Source organism: Symphalangus syndactylus, chromosome 2, assembly GCF_028878055.3.
Source record: "Symphalangus syndactylus isolate Jambi chromosome 2, NHGRI_mSymSyn1-v2.1_pri, whole genome shotgun sequence".
Taxonomy (NCBI): domain Eukaryota; kingdom Metazoa; phylum Chordata; class Mammalia; order Primates; family Hylobatidae; genus Symphalangus; species Symphalangus syndactylus.
The window spans coordinates 22389844-22406155 of record NC_072424.2 but is presented as its reverse complement, the minus strand read 5'-3'; the positions used below and the strand labels follow the sequence as shown (position 1 = coordinate 22406155).

Here is a 16312-nt window from a genome sequence, read left to right as displayed (position 1 = left end):
TAGAACTAAATTAAAAGGAAAACTCCAACTTTCCACACCCAAGTAACAAAAGAACCAGAGGCTACTCCCTTTGCAACCCCCCGCTTTTTCTGCATGGCAGATGAAAAATTGAAAGTACTTCTGATTGGTCCCCTCCTGCAACCGATGAGGTTGGGTGCAGGCCGAGTCTTCATTTGCATAGGAGTGTAACTTTGTAACTTCACTTTAGCCTCTGATTGGTCACTTTTCCCAACCAACCAGACTGATTGCATGCCACGACTTCACTTACATAGAGTGTACACCAAGAAACCAACAGGAAACCACCAGAGAGTATCTAAGCCCTGGAAAATTCTGTAACTGGGTGCTTGAGCTGCTTGCTCAGGCCTGTTCTCACCCTGTGGAGTGTGTTTTCATTTTCAATAAATCTCTGCTTTTGTTGCTTCATTCTTTCTTTGCTTTGTTTGTGTGTTTTGTCCAATTCTTTATTCAAAGCGCCAAGAACCTGGACACCCTCCACTAGTAACATTTCCAGCCTTGCTGGGGAGGGGAGGCTCATGTTCACAGAACCACCAGGTCACATGGGAGCATAGGAGAAAGCCCATGAGAGTTGGGCTCCCCAAAGATGGAAAACTCGTTGTCAACTGGAGTGACTTGGAAGGCTTCCCAGAGAGGAGCTGAGGGATGGGTCGGTGAGCGGGGGAGTGGAGAAAGTGGTGAGGAGATCTGCTTATTTGGGTGCAAGGAGAAAGTAGGAGTGAAAGTAGAGAGGTAGCTTGGAGTCAGAACCTGGGAAGCCTTGAGAGCCTGGTGACGGTGGACTTTGAGAAAATCAGTGTGGAGAGGAAAGGCTAGATGCTGTCGCAGGGGAGAGCCCACAGATGGAGGTGCAGGAACAGAAGGGAGGGCGGAGGATTGCTGGCCAATGGGATACAGGCAGGGAGGGAGAGGAACAAGTCAACCTGAATGATGGAACCTGACACTGGTGACTGGGGAGGTCATAGGCATCGTAAACTTAACAAGGCCACCGTGGGATCCTCTCCACCCTCCTGGAATCTGCTGCTCCCTCGGTGTAGCCCTCCCCTGCAAAGGAACCATGTGCACTTGACTGCCGGAGTCCTGCCTGGGAGTGACTGTTGTTCACTTTTCACCTTCTGGCAGTGGAGCTGGATATGAGACTTACAGGCTGAGTCTGGAGTCAGACTTTTAAAATGTTGTCCATGAAATGACCACTTAAGGAAGTCCTGTTTCACTCTCGGTAAATCCCAAATTAAGAAAAAATACAGGCACATGCATTGGTTATTCACCATCCTAAAGGATGACCAATGTAACACCTCACGTTTCCTTAAAGATCTTTTCCTGTCGTGGCTTTGAAAATGATGCGATTTGCAGGAAACCTCTTCAGGCTGTCACAGGATGACACAGAGGTTACAAAGCAGACCCTTGAATCAGACTGCCTGGATTCAGACCCCATGCTCCCCTCTGATTCGTGGGACTTTGCCAAGTTACTTAACCTCTATTTCCTCATTGGCAAAATAGAGACTGCAGCTCCTGCCTCGTAGGCTCCCCTGAAGACCCAATGTAGTCATCATGCTTAGAAGAGGAACCACCGATGAAAGGTGGGGGCCCTCTGAAAACAAGTCTTTCACTCCAGATGTGAAGAGAGAGAGACCAAGCAGAGACCCAAACAGAAAAGGACTGTATGGTGGGGAGATGTGTTGGGGGAGGGCAGGGGCCTGTGAACAGATCTGGAGGTGCCAGTGTCTGAGAAATCTGGGCTTTGCTGGCTTAGTGCTAGTTCTGGGAGTGAAGTGCAACTGGATGTAGGGGTTCCCTGCTCACGCAGCACCTGGAGGTCATCGGCTCCACTGGGGCCAGTACTGGCAGCCCGCCTCATTGCCCCGGCCCCCACACCTGGGTTTGCAACCTTGAGCCATTTAAGTGTCCAGTGAGGAAGCCACCACCCCTCCCCTCTGCTCCCTTTGGTGATCCACCAGGGCTGAGGCTCCTGAGCAAGTGAACACTACGCAGTGAGATCTCTGGCAACCCCAGGCTAGGCACATGAAGTTGGCTATTTTCTGAATGATAGCAGGGGTTATTCAAAGAACTCTTAATACCACGTAAAAACTGCCTTGAAACGTGAACCCGGGAGGTGGAGCTTGCAGTGAGCCAAGATCTTGCCACTGCACTCCAGCCTGGGCGACAGAGCAAGACTCCATCTCAAACAAAAAAACCTAAACAAAACAAACTGCCTTGAAAAACTCAGTAGAAGAGAAAAATACAGTAGACTGTACAAGTGTGCTCTGCAGAAGCAGATAGTAGTTTAAAATATTTTACAATTCTGGCATGAGTGGGAAGATGTCAGAAAAGAAGACAGGGAGCTAGAGGCGAGGCCGTGCCACAGGGGAAGGGGGCTGGGAGAAGGATTCTTGGACTGCAGGGTCCCTTCTGCCACTGGTCAGACAGACACACCCTGGAATGGAGATGATCAACCAGCTCCCCACCCACCAGCGGGGGTGTCCAGGGAGAACATGCCTGCCTGTGAAGGAGCTCTGTGGACTCTAAAATTCTCCCGAGCTTGGTGACATCATCTGAGCACCTGAAGCATCCTCCAGTGACAGAAATGTTTGGAAGAAGGAAAACAAACCAGGTTTGTATCAGAGTGTGGCTGCTCTCCTATTCTGATATTGGACCTTCCCAACTGATGGGGCTGGGGATTCACTTTCCATCATCTGGAAGGGAAGCAAACTTAGACCAGAACAGCGCATCCCAGGAGCCACATTTTTCTTATTGCCTGGTTTATAATTTCCTCTGAGTTTGGTCCTATTTTTTGAAGCTCCTTTCCGAAAGCTGAATTTCTTGATCTGCTCACTTCAAAGGGAGATGCCCTGGTCTTGAGGTGCTAAGGCAAAGGAAGCTGCTTCTGCCATTCTGTGGTGGACCCCATGGTGAGGACCGTCAAGCCCAGTGCTTTCTCCCCTGCAGGTTGTCTAGGTGTGGGCAGGAGTGGGAGAGGTCAAGCTCTAGAACCAGACAGGGACTAGGGACCAAAAGATTTTCCTGAGCCAGCCATCCTGCCGGGGGTCAGAAATTTAAGCCTTGCCCCACCATGTCCCCTTGTCTGCTGTCCCCAGACTGAAGACAGCAGAGGCACAGAGGGTGACAGCTGGAGGGGGATTCTGAGGAGGGCGGCTGAGCACCCCCAGCAGTCAGAGCTGGGTCACGCACTTCCTAAGTTGTAGGATACCAGGCCAGCTAGGTTTCTCCAGGCACAGCCTGTGGGTAAATGAGATTCTTTTTCTTTTTTTTTTTTTTTATACTTTAAGTTTTAGGGTACATGTGCACAATGTGCCGGTTTGTTACATATGTATACACGTGCCATGTTGGTGTGCTGCACCCATTAACTTGTCATTTAACATTAGGTGTATCTCCTAATGCTATGCCTCCCCCCTCCCCCCACCCCACAACAGGCCCCAGTATGTGATGTTCCCCTTCCTGTGTCCATGAGTTCTCATTGTTCAATTCCCACCTATGAGTGAGAACATGCAATGTTTGGTTTTTTGTCCTTGCGATAGTTTGCTGAGAACGATGGTTTCCAGCTTCATCCATGTCCCTACAAAGGACATGAACTCATCATTTTTTATGGCTGCATAGTATTCCATGGTGTATATGTGCCACATTTTCTCAATCCAGTCTATCATTGTTGGACATTTGGCTTGGTTCCAAGTCTTTGCTATTGTGAATAGTGCCGCAATACAAATACGTGTGCATGTGTCTTTATAGCAGCATGATTTATAATCCTTTGGGTATGTACCCAGTAATGGGATGGCTGGGTCAAATGGTATTTCTAGTTCTAGATCCCTGAGGAATCGCCACACTGTCTTCCACAATGGTTGAACTAGTTTACAGTCCCACCAACAGTGTAAAAGTGTTCCTATTTCTCCACATCCTCTCCAGCACCTGTTGTTTCCTGACTTTTTAATGATGGCCATTCTAACTGGTGTGAGATGGTATCTCATTGTGGTTTTGATTTGCATTTCTCTGATGGCCAGTGATGATGAGCATTTTTTCATGTGTTTTTTGGCTGCATAGATGTCTTCTTTTGAGAATTGTTTGTTCGTATCCTTCACCCACTTTTTGATGGGGTTGTTTTTTTCTTGTAAATTTGTTTGAGTTCTTTGTAGATTCTGGATATTAGCCCTTTGTCAGATGAGTAGATTGCAAAAATTTCCTCCCATTCTGTAGGTTGCCTGTTCACTCTGATGGTAGTTTCTTTTGCTGTGCAGAAGCTCTTTAGTTTATGAGATTCTTTAAAACACTTAGGCAGGCTTTTGTCACTTGGTGTTAACTGTATACATTGCCACTACTTTAATTGGTTTCATGTCTGGAATGAGGGACTGAAATGGAAGTGAGTCTCAGGGGAGCAGTCCTGGCACTCAGATGGCTTGTCATATTTCTTTTTTAATCTACTGTTCTTTTCCTTAAGGCAAGGGAGGTAATCTAATTATCTTCTGAAGAAAAACTCATGCGGCATTATGCTGACTTGAGCAGCTCTCAGAACATAGCCCCGAGTTGGATGGAGGGCAATGTGGTGGGGCTGTGGGATGTGGGTGTACCTGCAAGCTTTCCTGCTCAGAATCCAGGAGACTTTCTGGAGAGAGAGACTTTCTGACTTTTCTCAGGCCATAGGCCTGAGAGCAAAGGAGGATGTCTAAATGGGCCCTGACATCAGAAAACAGAATTCGAGTCCCACCCTGGCTGTGTGACTTTGCATCAGTCATTTGCTCTGTCTGAGCCTGTCTTCTCAGTTGCAAAATGAAATTAATTTTATCTGAGTTGCTGTGAGGACTGAATGAGATCATGTGCACAGAGCCCATCCATCCCCAGGCTTGGTGCATGGTGAGCACCCACTAACTGACAGCTGTTACTATCATGAGCCTTCTGAGAGTACCATCTGCAGGGTGGGGTTCATTCTTGGAAGAGCTGACCCAACCTCCCCTTGGGCTGGGAAGGCCCTGCATGGAAATGACTCACCCTTATGTTGTCAACCACAAGGAGAGGAGTTATTTTAAAACCCTCCTATACAACACAATGCACAGCAGGTGCCCCTGAGGTGCCTCTTCCCTAAATTGTGGCAATTAATCTTGCAGGAGGTGCTGGTGGGGGCAGCCACTCACTGCTTCTTGGGCTGTGCATGGCTTGGCTGGCTGCAGTAGGGAACTCTGAAGAGCCCCGGCAGCGCTCTGAGCCAGGGCTGCATCAACCTCTTTCCTCCAAAGAGCAAGGCTCAGAATCTGAGCTGGGTTCCAGAAGTTGCACAGCTTGTCCTTCCTTTACTTTTTATTCTCTAAAAACAATGGGTACAAATAATATATGGATAGAGTAAAAACTATGTAAAAACTATATCCAGGGAAATTCATGTCTATCTATTATCTTTCTAGCTATCATCTATCTATTTATGATCAATTACCTATCTATGGAAATTTATCATCTATTAATATCTATTTATGTCTGCATCAATTATCCATCATCTATTATTTATCTATAGCTATTTATACCTATCTCTCTATTGTCTACCTGTATCATCTATATATCTATTGATCTATCTACATCTAGCTGTCATCTATTTACCATCTATCAATCATCTATCTATACCTACCTATAGCTATACCTGTCTACCTATATGTAGAGTGTATCATCCCTCTCTCTGTTAATCATCTATCTGTGATCTTTCTCTATCACCAATATTTGTCTACCATCTATCTTTCTAAACTCTATACAAGTAGGACAATATTTTTCACCATCCTGTACCTTGCCATTTCACTTAATACATTATAGACCCCTTTTGGTTTAGTGGATGTACATCTACTTTTTAAAAATAGTTGCTTAATATTCCCTCATCTAGTTGCATTACGAATTCTTTAACCAGGTCACTATTGATGGGCATTCAGGTTGTTTCAAGTACTTTGTTATTACAAATTATCCTGTGGTAAAAATACTACTGCATGCATCTTGACACCCTGTGTAAGAATAAAGGGCAAATTCCTTGCAGTGGAATTGTTGGTTCAAAGGAGATGTGGATTTTAAATTCTGATACACATTGTCAAACAGTTTTTGCTTTTTTCTTAAAGACTGTCCTTATTTATATAACCACCCAAAGTATTCTCAGGCCAAATGCTCACCTTATCTTTTAAACACGGTGAATTCTCTGTCTACCAGCCTGGATGGCAGACATCTCCGTGAGGCTAAACCCCATCAGGGCAGCCAGCACTGCCAGTTTATGGGACTTTTATGGACACCCCTGCTCATATCTTCGCATCATTGTGTTCTCGTTTATGTTTTATTTATGTTACCAAACACAAGCAGTCTTGTATCTTGTTTCTGTCACAGATTTTATTCACTTTCTTGGCATTTCTCGCAGGGTTTTATTAGTCATTTCTTGTTCCAGCTCCTAAATTTTCTATCACCTGCATCCCAGGGATTTGGTTGCATTCCGAAGATGATTAGAATATGAATGGATGGTGGTAGGAGGACCCTGCAGGTCCCCGGGGCGCTCGCTGTGGCTCTGTCTCCCACTTCCGCTTGATGATTCTATGAGTGTTCTAGTCCCGCCCCTCCCCGCGGGCCTTGTACCATCTGTGCTGACAGCTGGGGTTCATTTCTCCGGGAATGAACTTGGGGATTTCTGCAAAGGCTGTCCTGAGAAGCCCAGAGCCAGGTGAGCTGCTAGAATCTAGGCTTTTGTCATACCTTTAAAACACCAGGCCAAGGTCCAAATGTTCACACAAACTTTTCATCCAAACCAACTTGGGGGTTCTGTGGAATCATTCTAAACTTGGTCATTTGAAAGCAGGGCCAGGAAGCAAGACAATAGGAAAGCCCAGCTAAAAGAAAAATCACAAGAGAATAAAAGCGTGTCCTGCAGAATTGCAAGTGAAATACAGGCTTCTGTCTTACAGCAAGCAAGGTCCTCTTGCTGTTTCAGGGACTGTTAGTTGCGTACTGAAGCAAACAACAGTGGCAATATTTATTAATTACTGTGTTTTATGTCTTAACATTTTCCCTTAAAAGTTCCTGGCAGTGATAAGGATGCCAGAGATGATAACTTCCTCAGGGAAATGAGGGAGTCATATTTTGAGTAGCCACCTTCACCATTCTAATTCATGGCCTCACGTGATGTTAAAGTGATTCTTCTTGGCCAGGCACTGAGCTAGATGCTGGAAACAAGAACCACCACCTCATTCTAAGTCTTTATCTTTTATCAAAATACCATTTATAAGTCTATAGAAATCATTCAATACAAATATGATGGTAACTAGGAATCCACCAACCCTGTCCTCTGATTATAACATTGCATTTTGAGAACATAATATAAATGTCAGGTGTGGGGTGAAGCCCAGTGCTGTCTCCCCCGCAGACTCCTACACTACACCCTGCTGCCTTTTGCTGCTCATAAATGAGCAGAAGGTTGAGTCTGAAATAGTGGCTCTCAAGCAAGGGTGATTTTGCCTAGGCTCAGAGGACCCTTGGCAATGTCTAGAGACAGCTTTGACCACAAAGTGTAGATGGGGGGCTACGAAAGGATGCTGCTAAACATCAACAATGTATAAGATCTGACAGGCCCATCCACCTAAAATATAATTATCTGGCCCCGAGTGTCAATAGTACCAAGGTTCAGAAACCATGGTCTGGAAGTATTTGTGGCAGCCACACTTAGTCCTTATGATCTGCTGTCAAGAAAACCCAATGTTTTGACACGGGATTTCTACATGTTTGCAGATTTCAGGAGGGTTTTCCGGTGAATGGGATAAAAGAAAAAGACACCACAATGATTTTTTTTTTTAAAAAAGAAAACAATGTTTATTAGGATATTCTGGGGTGAGAGGATGGCCAAAGGGACTATGTACATTCTGTAGTGCTTGAGCAATAGGCTAACAGAAAATTCGAACATCACAAAACCACTTCCAAAGTCCATATTGCAAAACTTGTACTTTTACAGGAGATATTCTTCCAAGGGTGTTGGCAATAAAGGCTGTTGCAAAACAAACAGCTGTGTGAGGATGCCGTGTGGGAGTGACCCCAGGAGAATGCTCCGGTGTCCTCTGGAAAGCAGATACACAGGACGATGAGACAAATGTGTCATCTTCTACCAGTGGGAAGCTCAGTAAACACACAATAGAACACGGAGACCCGCCCGAAGCCTAACTGGAGACTTCTCAACGAAGCTCAGTCGACCCCTCACCCCTGTTCTGAGGAGACTGGGTGTCTGAACCCCTCACTCGGAAAGGAATTCTAAAAATACCCTAAAAATCAGCAGACTTCTTCTACTCTACTGTACTATAAACCTGCATGAAACAGAACGAACATAAGCTGAAAATACCCTCGGGTTAAGAGTGAAAAATGCAACACCATCCAAAAGAGTCCAAGAAAAAAATCCCACAACCTAAATCTCACACAGCTTCTCAGCAGGAGTTGGATTAAACTGAGAAAATAATTTCAATATCAAGGGATAATGCACGCAAGACAGGAAAACTCTTTAAAGCAAACTCTGCAGTGAAAAGTGTTTCCCCCACTCCCCTGGGCGAGGGAAGGGAGAAGAAGAGATAATGAGGAGAACTATAAGGCCCTGGATTCAGGTTTCTGAAACTGTTTTTTTCAACCCTTGGAGGACAATCAGCTCTTTCTGAATCCAGAAAAGCACATCAGAAATGCCCAATGACAGTAAGACCACAGCCAAATATGGCAGGGCAAACTGGTTTAGTTCTGCGATTTCCATTCTCCTTCTCCACATCTGAGAAATGCCTTCAGCTACAGCTAAAAAATAATAATAAAAAAAAAAAAATTCCAGATCAAGCATGCTTGGCACACCAGGAAGCTAATGCTGGATCATATAGCCCTCCAATCATTGTGTGTGTGTGTGTATGTGTGACACAGAGAGAGAACCACGCTTTATTGGCGGAGACTTATGTGCCAGTGAACTGAGAAGGCCCAGGGTACCTTCACCTGCACTGCCACAGTCACCCGGTCTGGCCCCAGGTAATCAACCTTTACTGATTTTCCACAGCCCTGGTTCCCTATACTCAGGACATCCACTGGATTTTCTAATTCTTCCTCCTACTTCACTCTAGTCTTAGGATCTGTGTTATGCTTGCAGGCGCCAGGGGTCAATGTGCACATTCGAAGTTTTGCTCCTTTGAGCACTGCTGTTTGCTTTCCTCAGCTAAAGCAGCTCTGGCATCTCCTATTCCCATCTGCACCATGGCCGGTACCTGACAGTTGTGACTTCCCCACCAGTGTGCCTACCTGGCCAAGCTCATGGCCCTCTGAGGCCCAGAGGAGTGGCCGCCTAAGTGCTCAGAGGTGGCCTTTTAGGCTCAGGATGAAGGTGGGTGCGTTTGCCTTCTCTATCATGGAAAAGCTGGATTTGCCATTGTTTGCACGTGGCCCAGAACTTACCCCCTGGGAGACTGAGTCTAAGTTTCATGAATGATTTGTAAAGAGAATACAGCGTCTCCGAAGGACATGAAATGGAAGGATTCTGCCAATCTGGACAGGATGGGTGTTTCCCAAAGCTGCTGTCAGAGGGCCCTGTGTTCTCAAGTTCAGCTCCAAATGCTGGTTCATTCCGTCAGAGTACTCACTCAGTAAACGTGCTGACTTGATAAGCATTTGATGTTGCTTCTCAGGATACTGATGGAGAAGTTGTCACCCCTGGGATGCGTCTGGGATCGGGGGAGTGGTCTACCTTTCTTGTCAGCATCCTGTGCTTGAGGCAGATTAAAATCTCAGCGGACTGACTGGCGAATTTCCCACAAAGTCTACCCCCATTTTGGGCTCTGTCCTTTCTGGCAGATGCGAGCCTGTTGGGAGAGATGCTAGGTTCTCGCCTCTCAGCAGGAAATGCCATGGGCAGATTTAAAGTCACTTGGATCCCAATGCTTTCTCAGACCCTTTCTCCCAGGTCACCCTCAAAAACCTCAGGAGGACACGTTCAGAGTCAACACAGCCCAATGCCAGGAATACAATGCCAACAGGCCAGTTCTTGCTACTGTATGACAGAATAAAGCCCTTAAATGTCAAGGTTTTTCATTCAACCAGTTTCTGAGTACCTACTATGGGTCATGCTTTCTGCTGAAGAAGCCTGGGTGTGAGCAGCAAGAGATGTTCAAACTAAGTAAGAGGCTAAAGATCTCTGGCCAGTCTCCTGGCGCCCTACAAAACAAAATTGGGGATTGGTAAGAAAGCCTAGCCTGAGATGAAGGGAAGAAAATCAGAGAAAACCTTCTATTGATGCCGGTGCTGGGCTTTGCAGCTGCCCTGGAGCAAAAATTAACTCTCCATGGCAGTGGGACAAGATGCTGATATTGGCACCTGCCAGAGGCAGACAGCCGAAGTCGCAGCTGCGCTGGTCAAATGAGCTTGGAGACCTTAGGGGGCTGAGACCTCAACGACTATTAGCAGGCCGTGGTTCTCTGCAGGCAGTTTATTGGAATAGGGTTTGTGGGCCTTCTCCACCCCTCTGGGCTGGGTCTCAGAACCATCAGAAGTGCAGGTGGCACATTCGGCTGAATACCACCCCTGCATTGTCTCTGGGAGGGAGGAGAAGCTCATCAGAAACACTGGGAGCAACAAAGGGTTTCTTGGCATGGATAAGACCATCCCCAATCCCAAAGCTAAGAAGAGGGAGCTCAGAGGAGAGTTAGCTGGAGGAACTTCGTATTTGGGGATTAGCATCATCTTCAGATCATCTGGCTCCTGAGAGCGGCTTCTCTGTCTTAAAATATGTGTTGGAACAAAAATTAATTTGGGTCGAACTAAATTTAGAGTGATTACGATGAAGAATTGGGGAGGGCAATACTTAGGCAATAAAGAACAAGGTGGTGCAGGGAGGCCTGAATAATAACAGTGAAAGAGAGCTGAATCAGCCAATATCCTGATATAAATGAAATGTCCTACAGAATACATCCCAGGACAAAGGGAGGGGCAAAAAACCACAGATTTAAGGCCTCTGCAGTGAGAATATTTTTCAGAGATCCAGCCCCCACAAAGAATTCTAGACAACAGACTTAAAACAAATGGTCACTTGAGAAGCAGAGCTGTGTCAAAGTCAAGAGGTGTCAGATATACACTTGAGATATCTATCTTAGGGATGAGAGAAAAATGTAGCTTCTAAGGGTATCCAACCAAATCCCCACTTGTTTTATTTTAGAATTTCTAATAAGAAATTCCTTCCTCTGTCATTCAGATATTATTAATAGCTCTGGCTTCCTGTCTCTAAAGAACTTCTGCCTGATTCAAGGAACTCTGTTTTGTTAGAAGGTTCCTATTCCGATCAGTAAGGAACATCAGCGGACTCTCTGATCCATTCACCCTTGGAACATGGCCCACTGTTGCACCTTGATTTTGCCTTATCTCTCCAACTCTCCAAGCTCAGATGGGCCTTCTGCTGTCACTGAGCCCAGGCCAGTGGTAATTGACTCCTGCCTGTTGTCATCGCTTTTAGGTCGTTCTTGAAAAGATGGGTGTCACATAGTCTGATTTGCTTTATCAAAGAGCATGAGGCAAGAGCAACACAGATCATGGGGGTATGAATCCAGGAGATCATCAACAGCCTCGAAAGAGAATTAGAACATGTGAATTCATTTAAACAGCGCTTTTCTGGTCCACAGTTTATTGATTCAAATACATCGTGCATGTCTAACTGCATGAATGAAAACTTATTTTCCAAAAGACAGCTCCTTTGAGGCCACAATTTTGTAAATAATAACAGAATTCTGAGAAAAGAATTTGCTAATTATATAAACTCCCACTGCTCTTACATCTCTTTTCCCAGGCACTTAACATGGACTCCAAAATGCTTTGGCTCTCCCACTCTCCTAGTACAGCAGATGGCGTGCTTGGGAGCGTCTGATTTAGAGACAAGAGGGAGATGGGCGACAGCTAGAAGCGGCCTATCCTCAGAGTGTGTGCAAGATAGGAAGTGTCTGAATATGGACCAAATCAAAGGCTGGGGCAGCTCTGGGGGAGCCCTGTCCGGTGTCTGAGGAACTCGAAGACACAACTTCTAAGACATTCTTACTACAGCACAAAAGGGTGTTAAAAAAAAAAAAAAAACAGAAATGGAAACCACACTCCTATCACTAGATCGTTTGCTATACTTCATGAAAAATAACCTATGTTAATCTCAACTTACACTTTTTTTATTACAGACTTGAAAAAAATCAAGTATGGAAAAATAAATATGTAATTGGCATTCTCAATTCCTTCTCTATATTGTTGTGCACTTCTTCCTTCATGTGCTCTATTAAAAAGACACTCAGGCATATATCAGTCAAAAATATTCAACATCAAAGTGGAATGAAATGAATGTGCTTCTAATCAGTGTGGCAATACTGCCTTTATTCCCCCTCTATTTCTCTCTGAAATAAGTAGGGCATGGCTAGATGTAATGAGGGAGTCATGGTCTGCAAGGACCCTAGTTACTGTTTGGTTTCATCAAAATCAACTGCAATGTTATACTTCCCGCAAGACACCCAAACCTCGGCAGATAACCCCTGTCTTCAGTGGCACCCCAAATGCCCGGACTGAAGGACAGGAAGTAGTGAATCATTTTTGCTTTTAAGCACGCCAAGAATAAATGAGTCAGGTAAATGATTTAAATCATTGTGCTCCAGTTATGGGGCAAATGATGGTGTTTTAGGGTCACCGTGTCAAACTAAGATCACACTGAATGGCAGAAACCTTGCTTGGCTTGCTTTGATAAGAATCTCTCCAACGTGTTGTCCCTGAACAAGATGCTTCCCCCTATTTATTTAATCAGCAACCGATTTTCAAATTGAGGACTTGGTAACTTGAATATGCTTTTATCACTGAAGAAAAATGAGATATTTGTTGGTGACAGATGAGGCTTTTCAAAATTTAATTTATATATTGCCTACCCATGCATTCTTCAATGAAGGCTGCCCTTGTTAGCACTGAAACTCCCATTTCCTCTTTGGTCATCTGAAGCTAATTAGAGCTGCTGTTACTGCAGAAGTCATCAATAGCTTTCTATAGCAGATCACATAGAATCAGATCCCTATGCAATTAGTCCAGTGTAGATATACAGAGATACCTTAATGGAAACAAAATATACTCTGTAAGACATATGTGCTCACAGATAACTGGCATTCCAAATATTTTGACACATTTAATGTGTTTATTCAAAGTAAGAGTCTTTATAGAACTTTTCACTAATTAAATACAGTTGGGTGTCTGCTGAATTTCCCTTGAAAACATTTTGAAGTGAAAAAAGTCAGTACTGAGTACTGTACATTGGTGTTGATTAACATTTGGACACAAATGTACTTTGAACACCAATAGAGCTGAAAGACTATGCCTTTATCTTGGATTTCATAGATTTCCCCTTCCCCCCAGTGACTTATCTTACAAGGCTAATACCAGCAGGCAAAGGGGATCTGTAGAAATGTGCACCCTGGTTTCCTCCTCCATCTCTTCTACCAATGTGGGAAGAAAGCCAATGCTCCCCAGCACTTTCTCAAGGTGGAATCGCCTCCTCTTTACTTAATGTTGGAGAACAGTGGCCACCAGTACACGATCGTTGTAGATTCGGAATCTCGCCATCTAAACCAAACTTCAAAAGTGCACTTTCGGATCTACTTAGTTAAGAAAGAGAATAATGGAAGATGATATGTGGTTAGCAAAGCCAGATGCCTTATCACCAGGGTCCTGTTCTGCTGATCTGTGCCAACCAACTCATCTCACCAAACCTAATGTCAACCCTCTTGATCCACAAACCTTCCTTCTTTTCTAACATGGTCTGCAGTCTGTCACGGAGGACATGAAACAAGATGCAGGCAGATCCTTGATGACCTTCAGACCAAACTGCCCCAAACAGTGGCCAAGACATTGCAGTCAGGAGTAAACACAATCCTTAGGAAAAGAACTGTGCATCCCAGCATGGAAACCTGCCCATGCCACCGTGTCCCAATCAAAACTGTCTTTGTCAGATAACCTGAAAACCAAGGTACTGGATTGTGTCATGACAAGAGTGCCATGACATGCTGCAGAACATTTACAAGCAGGCACCGATGCCCTCCACAGGTATGCACGCTTGCACTTCGAGCAATGATAAAAGACAATGCTTGTCTGCTAATGCTTCCTCCTGCCTGTCCACGGTCACGTGATGCAGAACTTTCTGCTACAGCACGAGGCTTCTCAGAGTCTGCTTTTGAAGAGCTGTATTTGTGAAGTTCATATCGGAGCGAACACTACTTATGAGGGGAAACAAGCTCTGTGTATTTTGTATTAAACCATCAGTAAAAAAATGAGACAATATCATTACTTTCAAAATATAGAAAGCCAATAGTTGAAATCATTTAGTAGTAAAATTTTTTTCTACATATAACCTCATATGTGTAAAGAGTATTAGAGCGATGTTTCAGCTATATTGGACTCTTGTTAGGCAAAGGGCTTCTCACTCAGGTAAGGCTTAGGATTAGGAGAGAGTCGTTCAGGGATTGAGGTACTGATTTGGCACACTCATTCCCCACTCTCTATTTTGACTGAAAGACAGATACTATATTTGGATGTGACGGGTGTTTTTTCTTTTGTACAAGAGTGCAGAACTGTTTACAGTACATAAACATCAGCGTGGAAAATGCTAGTACATATAGAAAGGTGAACACCAGTACCAGCTGTTTCCACAAAGCCCACTCTTGGTAAGAATCTTCTTTGTGGCAAGAAAGCTTGGCATCAGTGTAGGCTGAAATTTATATCATTAGAAATCAATGTCATTAGAGGAGATATGGGAGTTACCTTAGAAATATTAACTCCTTCTCTAGCTAGGAAAGGCCAGAAGTAAAACTGTTAAAATCATTATCATCATCATCGAAAACGCAGCCCCAGTTTGCTTTACAGCCCAATTTACAAACTGTCCCTTTAAAATACAGCATATCCCAAAGCCTTCTGAGTTTGGAATGGAGCACTGCATCAGGTTTTTCACAGAAGCCCCGAAGGATCACAAGAAGCTTTCTTAAAAGAAAAAAAAAAATGTTCCAGTTGAATGGAACTGTTTCTCAACTGAGCTCCTAAAACTGGAATTTCAGCTATACAAGAGAACAGGAAACAGATAACTTGGTTTTTGTCTTTTTACATGTCCATATCATATTTTTTTTAATGCAGCTATGATGTTTCTGCTAAAGATAAAGATAATAGGGTGGACAGAGCGGTTACCACCAGAACCAGCAGCGGGCTCAGACCACAGCTTGGAGGAGCAGCCATTGATTTTGTGGTTATGTGGCTGGAAGCACCGAGACCTTCTTTTTCATAATTACCCTGTAAGAAAGAATGGTTTCATTATCATCCACTGCACGTCTTCATTCTACCACAGTATACTTTACACTCTCTCTCCCCCCGCCTCCCCACTGGCTGACCCACTCACCAAAGCTGACCAAGATTTTACCACTGAGACTTAAATTCACTGACTTGTAGTTTTATGGGAAGAAACCATGAACCTGGGTTAGAACCAGAATCTTTTGATGAAGTGTCTGGCCAATGCTTACTGCTTGCTCTTCCATTAGGGATTATTAAATTCATTTTGGGGGAAGATATCTGAGTTCAGGTACCCCTGCCATTCTTTACCCCTCTCTCCAGGGTCCCATATTGCACAGGTAACTGACAGCATTGGAGACAGGCAGAGCAGCCTCTCCCTGCATGAGCCAGTTCAATCCCAGATTTTATAGATGAGGAGGTGGAGAGAGCACGAGCTTGCCCTGCTCGTTGCTGGCAGAAGCAAACCAGAACTCCGGCTTCTGGATTCCCAGCCAGCACAGCTGTCCTTCCCCAGGACAGAGTCCTCTATCCCTGTCACCAGCACCTGCTTAATCCCATAATGCCACCCTCCTACACAAGGAACCACACACAGCAGAATTATCAGTCTCCTCACCTGTAAACTGGAGAAAGGAATGTACCTGCTCTAATCTATCCATGGGGGCCTGTGGAGGTCAGAGGCACCACAGATAGAGAACATCGGGGGGGCAGTGAGATTTGCTATATATCTTCTCTGTGCTGGATGATTTTACATGACTGTGATCACAGAGAGGCTCAGGGCCCTGGAACACTTGTATTAATCCTTGGACAAAGATCCCGGGTCCCATGCTTACTTCCAACTTTGTGAACTGGAATTCAAAGTCTTCACCTTGCTCAAAGGGCAGACGGTCATGGAGGGTGGCTTAGATTTCTTGTGGACTGGATACCTTCTTGTCTTTGAATGCTTTATATGATACCCTGCCCCAGGGGCCCAAAGGCTGTGTTTCTATAAATGCAGGAAGCCTCC

General features: G+C 44.7%; 1 protein-coding gene and 1 long non-coding RNA gene across 7 annotated transcripts in view; one reads left to right on the top strand and one right to left on the bottom strand.

Moving 5' to 3' along the window:
- Positions 1 to 16312, top strand: part of LOC134732422 (uncharacterized) — a 164516-nt gene that overhangs the window by 100094 nt on the left and 48110 nt on the right. The gene's annotated exons all lie outside the window — the stretch shown is intronic.
- GFRA1 (GDNF family receptor alpha 1) overlaps positions 11631 to 16312 on the bottom strand; it is a 216669-nt gene continuing 211987 nt past the window's right edge. For 3 of the 6 annotated variants that reach the window (XM_063617393.1, XM_055248192.2, XM_063617384.1), the window contains one exon: positions 11631 to 15312. In XM_063617393.1, coding sequence (XP_063473463.1) covers positions 15160 to 15312 — 153 coding nt within the window. In that variant the 3' untranslated portion in view covers positions 11631 to 15159. The remainder of the gene's footprint in view (positions 15313 to 16312) is intronic. The other 3 variants (XM_063617391.1, XM_063617399.1, XM_063617406.1) reach the window with 1 other exon arrangement.